Source organism: Pyrus communis, chromosome 5 (genome assembly GCF_041283825.1).
Source record: "Pyrus communis isolate YQ-2024b chromosome 5, ASM4128382v1, whole genome shotgun sequence".
Taxonomy (NCBI): Eukaryota; Viridiplantae; Streptophyta; class Magnoliopsida; order Rosales; family Rosaceae; genus Pyrus; species Pyrus communis.
This window is the reverse complement of record NC_142569.1, coordinates 26571542-26581958: the sequence shown is the minus strand read 5'-3', so window position 1 is coordinate 26581958 and position 10417 is coordinate 26571542. Positions and strand designations below refer to the sequence as shown.

Below are 10417 nucleotides of genomic sequence, written 5' to 3'. Positions count from 1 at the left end.
TGGAGTGTAAATTCCCTCTTCTCCTTGGAAATTGCATTGAGGCTTTGATCATAGTGACTCCACAGGCTTACTCTTGAACTGGTTTCCGCCCATCATTGATTTTCCTTTGTGCTACTCTTGAACTGGGCAGCAGGATTCTTTTGGTCTCCCCCGAAGGTCTGAGCTTCCTCCTTTTATCTGTTTCTTTGTTCAATCTTTCCAATTCGTATTGAAAAGGGTTGGAGGATAACTCAGCCTAAGTTTGTCTCCACATGCTTCAATGTATCATTTTCACTTGCCTTACTCGCTCCCCTTTGCAGAAGTGGTCCCTTCTCTGGAAGTGTATCAACCGTTGAAGGTGACTACTCGAGAGCAACGCTAGGTAAGCAATCAGGAATAGATTCCAGGCAGTTGGCTCCAGATCGGAAGACTGACTCCAAGTGCCGGCTGATTGCTTCTTTTACTTTGCCATGCGAGTAAGAACAAGGACAAAGAAAAAGACAGGGAAAGAGCATGATATGAGATACTTTTGCTTTTGACCTTGATGATATGAGATACCTTTGCTTTTGAAGAAACGGCGAATGAAGCAGCACATGTATTTGTTGTCGTTGTCTCCACATGCTTCGATCGACCGTTTCCTTCTGCCTCATTTGTACTCCAGGTTTCTGGTATCTTCTTTGGGGGAGAAAAAATTGAGTATTTCAAGAGGCTTTGCTGGGAGTGCGCCCTCAGAGGTGAGGGAGAGTTGGGCATTTTTCTTCAGGTTTGCCTTGCCATAAAAGACGAAGGTCGACATATATAGAGATAATATCAAGAGATGGTATTGTTCTTTTACCCTTGTCGACAAATGTCTCTTCGATATCTGAACGACGCCTCTTCGATTTCTGAGCAGGCGCCCCTTCGATTTCTGAACGACACGTAGTAGTGCGGATGCGGCCCCTTTTGACAAAGCTGCACGCGTTTTCTGAAAAGCAGAGAAAGCATCGCCGAACTTTGCGCTTGTCGGCTAAAGATGTGTAGTTGCGGTGATGGCCTCCACGTGTTGTCTGAAAAGAAGAAATCTTTTGACAAAGTTGAACGCGTCTTCTGAAAAGCCGAGAAAGCGTTGCCTAAATTACGCCGGAAATTCCGGCTTTTTGAATTGGTGGACGCGTCGCCTTGGCTTTTTTATTGAACTATCGATCACCATAACAAACACACTCTAAAGATTTCCCATTCTTGAACATCGTCTCCGGCCCTTTGAAATTTAACTCCATCCACCCCTTCTCTTTGAACACTTTTGAAAAATGGCAAACCTATCAAACCTTAGCTTGGAATTGAGCCTTAGCAGTGATACGGGCGCGCCGCGTCAAGGTAACGTATGGCGCCCTTCTTTCTTATCTTCTAACGGTCCTCTCACAGGTGAAGACTCCGTGATGCAGGACGCCACAACAGCTACAATAGTAGCTAGGAACCTCCTCACTCCAAAAGATAGTAGGCTGCTGTCAGGACGGTCCGATGAGTTGGCCGTTCAAGAGTCCCTCGCACTTAGTGTTCAGTGTGCGAGTTCTGTGTCCAACATGGGCCAACGCCTGCTTGCCCGCTCCCGTCAGGTGGAATCATTGATGGCAGAGGTGGAAAGTCTCAAGCAGGAGGTCCAGCAGCTGAAGTATGAGAATAGAAGTTTGCACGTACTTGCAAACAACTATTCGACGGGCATGAAGAGGAAGCTTGATGAGCTGCAAGAGTCTGAAGGTCGGATTCAAAGCGATCGTCAGAGGTTTTCGGGTTATCTTCAGAGTCACCTTTTTCCTGGGTCATCCAGCGTTTGGCCAAGTATTGAGGCCTGGAATGCTCTAGCTCCGATGCCTCCCGCTCCGATGCCTTCCGTTCCTATGTCTTCTGCTCCGATGCCTTCCATTCCGATGCCTTCTGTTCCTACACCTTCCGCTTCAAGAGTAAAGCCACGTAGTGGGGCCTCAAGCAAACAACCTCTGTGAAGGCTACATCTGCTTTATTTTATTTATTTTTCTTTCTTTTTTTTTTTTTCTCTTTTTTTTTTTTTTCTTTTTTTTTTTTTTTTTTTTTTTTTTTTCTGAATCAATCGGCATGGAATTTATCTTTGAATGGGCGGTGATACTTGAAATGATCCGGTAATGGTTTAAATTCAAGATTGGATGCCTGAATCATTAACAACATGTTAGTATAAAAGAAAATTGAAATTGGAGGAGGTGGCTTACTTATGTGCTCCGACATGAACTCAAGGATAAACACATCTTCTTTGAACATTTCAGGAACTTTGCCCTTGGACAGATTTGATGTGAGGATTGGTCCTTGTCTTGTGTCATAAAATTCAACTTCTTTGGGGTTGTTTGCCTCAAGAACGTCCTCTTTGATGAATTCATGATATTCCCTACTTTGCACCTTTGGAAGGGCTTCCAAGATGTCTTTTTCACTTTCTTCTTCCTTGGAATTCATGAACCTGCAAGGAATAGGGATATTAGGTGGAATGGGGTTAGAATTAATTAAATTTGGAACAACCTTACTTGAATTAGATGGCGTAGGAGCAATAGGTGCCTCCGGCAAAGGTGTTTCCACCCTTGCCGTGGGTTGGGTGTATTCCTCTTCCTCAAATTGCAACTCCTCATCCACTTCTAGGCTGTGTTTGGACATTTTTAGGTCAGCTCCAACCTCCATAGCACTTCCCAAAGTGATAGCATTATGGATTTCAAAATCTTCCTTCGAGTTTTCAATGGTTGAACTAGGGAGTTCGCCTTGGTCTCGAAACTGTCCTACGAACTCCGCGATCTGCCCAATTTGCTTTTCCAAGAGGTCCAACCTTTGTGGTGTCTGCATAGGCGTTGAATAGAACTCCTCATATGGCTGCCAATATCCTTCTTGTTGAGCCTCATTCTCTTGATTTTGTGAGCCCTGCACCAAACAAATTAATTCATTAAGCTTTTGATTATAATCTATTGACGAACTTGAATTTGGTTGGGCATATTGAATATGAGGTTGTGGTGGCTGCCAATATCCTTCTTCTTGAACATGTTGAGCTTCCCACCACATAGAGTTTGAATGATCACTCCAATCTGAATTGTAAGTATTGGAAAACACGTTATTCCTTGATTGAAGATCAAATATATCAACGCTTTGCATTTGGGACCGTTCCATGAGCTGTGACAAAAGAGAAGCATTATCAAGTGCCATGTTGTTCTTCTCTAGTACTTAAAATCAACAAACAAAACACAAATAAAAAAACTAAAACTAAAATACAAAACAGAAACGAACAATCCAAGAGATTAGCAAATTTACTAATCCCCGGCAACGGCGCCAAAATTTGATGCGTGATTTATACGCACACAAATTAAACCCTCTTTTCGTCGAATTGTAGTATATGTATAAGTAGGGATCGTTCTAGACCGGGGATTAGGAGGGATTGTTAACCACTTGGATTTGACTCAAAAACGTAAAATAACAATATGAAACACTATACTAGACTCAAAGAATGCAAAGCTAAACTTTAAAACACTAAGACAAACCAAAAGACTCAAAACAACACAAACACACTCAAATCTGCCTAAAAACCACTTTCTGGGCAGATTTGAGCACAAACACAAATTTGGACGAAATTAAGTAATAACTTGACTCAAGAACGTAAAAACACAATATAAAACACTAAACTAACTCAAAGAATGTAAAACTAAACACTTAAAACATTAAAACAAACAAAAAGACTCAAACATCACCCAAAACACTCAAAACTGCCTTAAAATCACTTTCTGGGCAGTTTTGAGCACTTTGGTGAATCTGGACGAAATTGGGAAATAAAATGAATCAAAACACTTAAAAGCACAAACTAAATTGATTTCTAACTAAATTGGACATTAAAGTAAAGGGGGATTTAGATTTATACGAAAATTGAAATAACAAAACAAGTTAATAAACTAAACAGATTGTAAAACGAATTTGATGGAATGGAATGAATGGATGATAGAATGGCTAAGGGGTTCATCTCCATACATGTTATACTTGCATAATAAAATGATTTCCAATTGCATTTCAATAAACTATGATACTCAACACCCCAAGTTAACCGTGATGCACTAATTAACCTTCAAATCTTCCTAACGTTATTGAATTGGATGATGCATGCGACAATTCAAAACATTCCCCACAAGTCCTCAACATGAATGCATAGAAGAGGTACAAGCAAGAATCATTACGCTCTATGAAAATTATAAGTGTTGACGAGGCATTCGTTACTATGGATTGCATGAAACTTATGCCAAGAATTCATTTAACGCGATTGTTTATAAGCAACCTCCACTACTTGTGAATATAAGTTCATAACGATTAGGTGAAACTCACTTATATTCTAGCGTCATATTCATGCATGAAAATTAAGTGTGCACTCTCAATGAACATACATAAATAAGTTATCAATCAAACAGTTAAACGAATTGAATCCACAACTTATGAAACGCAATTAGAAGTATTCAAATCAAAATGCAAGCATAAACATATATTCGAATCACCCCCTAACCAAGGGGGGTTTAGTTCCTCATGGTACAAAACAAAGAGAATCAAAGAAACACCTAAACATTCCAACAACTCAAACTTGAATTGTATGAACGTTTAGGCCCTCTTATCATCCATTCCTCATTCGTACAAAACAAAGAGCATTGAAATTAAACATTGAAATCAAAGAAACACCTAAACATTCCAACAACTCAAACTTGAATTGTATGAACGTTTAGGCACTCTTCTCTTCCTCTTCGTTGTGGCACAAGGTCTAAGGATAGTTTGATGGTGTGAATGGTTTGGGGAGTGGTTGGAGTGGCTGCAATGGAGGAGAAAAGTGTTTTGGTGGCTGCTGCAAGGGTGTGGAGAGGTTTTGACGAATTTCTGGAATATGGAAGAGTGAATGAGAATGAATGAGAATGAATGCTTATTTATAGGTGAAATGGGGGGAACATGACAGCTAGGAGGGAATGTGGCTGCATGTTTGAATGATTAAAGGATGCATGTGGGTTGGAATTGCATGTGCAATGAATATGTGGCTGCATGTGCAAAGGGGACAATCTGAAAATGCATGTGAAAGCATGTGTTTGCTGCAATGATGAAATGGATGGGAGTGCATGTGGCTTAATTAATTAAAGGGAGTGCATGTGCAATGTTTTAAAGGATGGAATGCATGTGAATATGATGGAAATCTGATATGGTGATGGGAGATGCATGTGGCTGATTTATGCATGTGAAAGCATGTGGCTGCAATGGATTAGGAATCCTTCAATTTCGTCCATTCCTTTTGCTCCAAACATAAGCTATCCATTCCAAGTCCAATTTTGCTCCAAAATGCTCCAAAATGCATCTTTTTGCTTCCTTAGCCATATGAACCTAAAAACACACGAAAATGGCTTAAACGACTAAAACAACTATGAATTAACAATATAAATGCACGAAAACAAGCTAAGTAAGTCGCCTAAATATGCTTCTATCAGCTCCCGGAACCCCGAAAAAGGCATGCTAAATCCATGTATCAAAAGATGCCACCGCCTCCAAAATGATACTTTTTGCTCATTTTTCTGTCCCCATAAGCCTTGCCAAGCACTTGGACAGTTTTTCCACGTCCAGTGCATACAACCAATGCTTCCAATCATCCCAAGAAAACCACGCATCTCGGTCTTCTTCAGAAGCCTTTGCAAGTCCATGTTTGTAGGTTTCTGGAGGTACTCTGCTGTGTAGATAGATTCGATTGCTCCGCAAAACCTCATCAGGGACTCAAGAATGGTTGATTTCCCCATCCTCATTATCTCAACCACTTGGTCTGCAGATGCTCCATATGCAAGCATCCGCAAGGTAGCAATAATTTTTTGCTGAGGAAGGAGACCCATAGCACCAAAAGCATCATTCTTTTGCACAAAGTAAGAATCATGGTTGCAAATAGCAATCATGATTTTGTTGAACAAATGTCGTTCTATTCTAAAACGACGTCTAAAGTACGTATCAGGGAATGCACTATTACGGACAAAATAATCGTCCAAGAGTTCCGTACCTCGTTGTTGCCTGCTTCTATCAAGGTTTCCTGAACGGCTAGGCCTGCAGATCTGAGCCACAACTTGGATGACTCGACGGGAATGTGAGGCTCTGCCCACTCTTGCTTCGTCATCTCTCCTTCTATGCTCCTCATCCTCTTCCCTCTCATTTTTTGCCACCTGGAGATTGAACATTCCTTTTGATTGGTTAACCAATTCTTCCTCTTCCTGATCAAGTTCCCACATCATCCTTGAGGAAGAAGAAGACATTGTAAGAAAGAAGTAGAAACTATGAATAATAATAGAGATTTTTGTGAAGAAGGAAGCATAAACTATAAAGATCTTGAGAAAATTGGTGTGAGATTTGTGAGGATGGATGGTGGATTATATGGAGGATTCAGAAAGGATTAGGTTGTAGATAATGCCACGTGGCATGTCGTTATTAGTTAAAAATCTGATGGAAATCTATCCTCAAAGATTGTAAGCAGATTATGACACATGGCGCGACGTGATTGGTTAATAATCTTATCAGAAATCCATCACCAATAATTGTATTTTCGGATAATGACACGTGGCATGCCATCATTCGTTAAAAATCTGATGGAAATCTATCCTCAAAGATTGTAAACAGATTATGACATGTGGCACGACGTGATTGATTAATAATCTTATCAAAAATCCATCACGAATAATTGTATTTTCGGATAATGACACGTGGCGCAACGAGTACGATTAAAAATCATATCGGAAATCCATCCCCAATAATTGTCTTTTCGGATTTTATGACAAGTGGCGCAACAAGAACGATTAAAAATCTTATCCAAAATTACAATTAAAATTATTTTGTATTATTTTATAAATAAAAAAAAATACTAATATTTTATTGCCTATTGCTAGGGCTATTAAAGTGCAACGGTAGAGATGCAACAGGAGATTACTGTTCATTAAGGGGCAGTTACTGTTCACCAGGTGGATAGCATAGTGTATTGCCTGGGGAGAGGTTTCACACGCTGAAGTTGCTCTTATAGATAAGCATCACCAACATGCAAGAACAAAACCAAGAAGGGGGCAAATGTGGTAAACCACTGTACAACGAAAAAAAAAAACCCAAAACATGAAGAAAACAAAGGGCAAAACAGGAAGGACACTGTAATGAACAGTACCAATCTGTTGGGTTTTAGTATATGTATAATTACAATGGTTTGGTTAATTTATTAGTAATGATTATATACCTATTTTTATCATGTTTTTAATTCCAATATATAGCTTAATTATAAATATAAGATAACTTTTTTTATTGTAAACCATCTCTAACTAAGACGTTCCTATCGGAAATACCTATTTTCAACCAAATATTGGTTATGACAAAATTCACAACAACTAAACATGGTCAATAATATATATTTCCAACGAAACTTCATCTTTAGAAATATATATTAATAGAACTTAAGCATCGCAAATATATATTATCGATGAAACTTCACCGTTGCAAATATATATTTTCGACGAAGCTTCATTGTTGAAAATATATGTATTCCCGACGAAGCTTGCCATTACAAATATGTATTACTGATAAAGCATCACCATCATAAGTACATATTTTCGACAACGCTCGATTGTTGCAAATATGTTTTTGTGCCTATTTCTGTGAAGCCGGTTATGTATTTTTGACAATCTCGTATTGTCGGTAACTGTAATTGTGATAATTCTGCACTCTTATAAATAAAAATTATTCTGTTGAAAATAAATTTTCTGACACAATTGTTTGGTTGGAAAAAAATCATTGCAAAAAACATACGTCGTCATTTGGAAAGTAATTTCGACAACTATATAAGTATTTGCAACCACATTTCCATGTCGAAAATAAAATAAGTTTGCCATTTTTGTAAATTCATTTCTGACATAAATGTAACTATTAACGATGCGTCATGTGCATCGAAAATGAATTAATTCTAACGGCTAGTTGGAACAAAAGTATTTCCAATGGAACAATTTACGGAGCCCAGTGAGGGCTTTTTCCCGTAAAAAATAAGTATTTGTGACAAAATGCCCTTTCTAGTAGCATTTGACCCTCGCTAATGCACTTCGTTTTGTAGTGTTGGTGGACTTCAATATCTAACTTGCACTCGACTAGATTTTTCATTTGCAGTCAATCTTGTGTGCCAATTTATGCATGGTCCTAGACAATCACATCTCCAAGCAGTCAAAAGATCTAAGATATCTCATGGGCTCCTTGGATCTTGATCTCTGGTTCTCTAAATTATCCAAACCTCTCAGTATTACAACATTCTCAGATGTAGATTGGGCAGGTTGCTCATTGGATAGAAGATCACAAGTGGATTTTGCATTTTTCTGGGCAGCTCCATTATTAGTTGTAGTGCTAAGAAACAACCAATAATGGCACGTTCATCAACATAAGAAGAACACATATCTCTTGCAACAATAGCTGTAAAAATGACTTGGATTTGCAGGCTTTTGACTGATGTAGGTTTGGTTCTGCCTTGTTCACCTTGTTCACCAATCCTTTGGTGTGACAATATATCAATAATATCATTAGCCAAGAACCCCATTTTCATGCTTGCACCAAACACGTGGAAACTGACTACCATTATACAAGAGAAAAGATTCTTGCTAATGCTATTTTAGTGCAATTTGTGTGTTCACAAGATCAGCTTGCTGACATCTGTACCAAGTTTCTTCCTAAGCCAAGATTTTTTCTATTAAGAGACAAACTTTCTCTTCGAATCCCTCATTTTAGTTTGAAGGAGGATAATAAGGCACATTCAGTTGTAAAAGATAAAACTTAGTTACATTTTGTGTTGAGATAATTTGTAGTAGTTTGTTACTTAGTGTTAGAATATGGGCCAGCACAAGTGTATGTTAGAAGCTTTGTACAAATACAATTGTAATGTTATCACTTTTTATCAATGAAAGAATACCTTTAGATCAAGCACCTCATCATCTGTAAATTACAAGTTTTATTAAAATAAAATACAAAGTAGGGCTATTTACAGATTTCGCCCTTGGCTGTTAGGTAATTAATTTATTGACACTACAACAGTTTCAACCTTCATATAACACCAGAAGCCAAATACCCCATCATCAACCACACATCAAGCTCGTGACATGAAATTCCCAATAACCCCAGCAATCAGAGTCGTTGGATCGCCTAATACTGCTGATATCACAAATTGCACAGCCAATCCAGCCATCTCACAACACTTCTTCACCTTACCTTTGCTCCTACGGTGATGATTCTGAAGTGTATTCTTAAGGCTAGGAATTCTAGTCATCTCCAATTTTCTACTGCTAGTACCTTTATTCCCATGCGACCCCAAAAACTCATGCCAAGTTTCCACAAGCATTTCCTTCACACACGCCACATGCAAATTATATTTCTTACATTTTGACCTATAGCTCCAACTCCGTCCTTTACGCCCGCACCTATGGCAAGAGCTACTCACTTTTCTATACAGATAGAGCTTGACCTCCCCGTCGTCCAGCACCATGGGGAGCTTTGCGCAACATGGGTGAAGGTCGAACCCACATGACTTGCAATGGTACACGAACCCAGTTATATCCTTCTCACACGCATTGCAAAAGCGAGGGTTGTCCCCGGGTGACCTCGAGAGGAACTGGAAGGAGCACTTGGTATAGAAAGGGTGGAAGATGGAAGGGGTAGGTATGGCACAGTGCATATGGAGGTCGAAGTCACACGTCGCGCACTTGTAGCGCGAGCCTATGCCGACCTCCTTGCAACCATCACACTTGAACGGGATTTCTGAGTACTCAAACTTGAGCTTGTGTTGGGGGTGGCTGAAGTGAGATATCTCATTGTATTTCATGGCTTTGGATTACGATCGAGCTAAGCTTAATTTTGTGGCTTCTAGTAGTAAAAAAATAACACTTCGGGGCAATATATAAAGGGAGGGTATTTAAGTGATTAATTATGTGTAAATTAAGACTCGTGTTAGCTTGTGGTTGAAGCTATTGGAGAGAATTATATGCTTTGGGATGGTGGGATGATGGTGGTTTTACGAGAATCACCGAGTCAAGAGGAGAAACGGCAGAAATAGAGAACAAGTAAATAGCTCTTGTCAAATGAGAATATATACGAATTTTCACTTTATATTATATCTTTTTGTCACCCTCTTGTCAATTACGCGCGTACGCCAAAATGAAAATAATGGATGTGCCTAAAAGAGAAAAGTGGAAAATTAAAGGAAAAACACATTACAAAATTTTTGGATAAATAATTCCATATGCAAGAATTGATAATTAAAATTTGGATACTGCTTGCAAGAATGGGAATATGAATTCCTACTTTTTATTAACTCATCTACGAGTTTTAAGTTCTCAAATTTATGTAATGGGAATGTAGCTCAAGTGGTTTGAATGAGTGTTCACTTTTGTATTGTAGG

At 38.9% G+C, this 10417-nt stretch overlaps 1 protein-coding gene across 1 annotated transcript; it reads right to left on the bottom strand.

Annotated features, from left to right (window-relative positions):
• Positions 1–8954: 8954 nt before the first annotated feature.
• Positions 8955–9977, bottom strand: LOC137721840 (uncharacterized). Its single transcript, XM_068460865.2, has one exon. The coding sequence runs from the start codon at positions 9839–9841 to the stop codon at positions 9110–9112; it is 732 nt and encodes a 243-aa protein (XP_068316966.1). The 5' UTR covers positions 9842–9977; the 3' UTR covers positions 8955–9109.
• Positions 9978–10417: the final 440 nt, after the last annotated feature.

Bases quoted from the DNA above. Each gene is read 5' to 3' on its own strand.
- LOC137721840 (XM_068460865.2), bottom strand. From the start codon at position 9,841: ATGAAATACAATGAGATATCTCACTTCAGCCACCCCCAACACAAGCTC.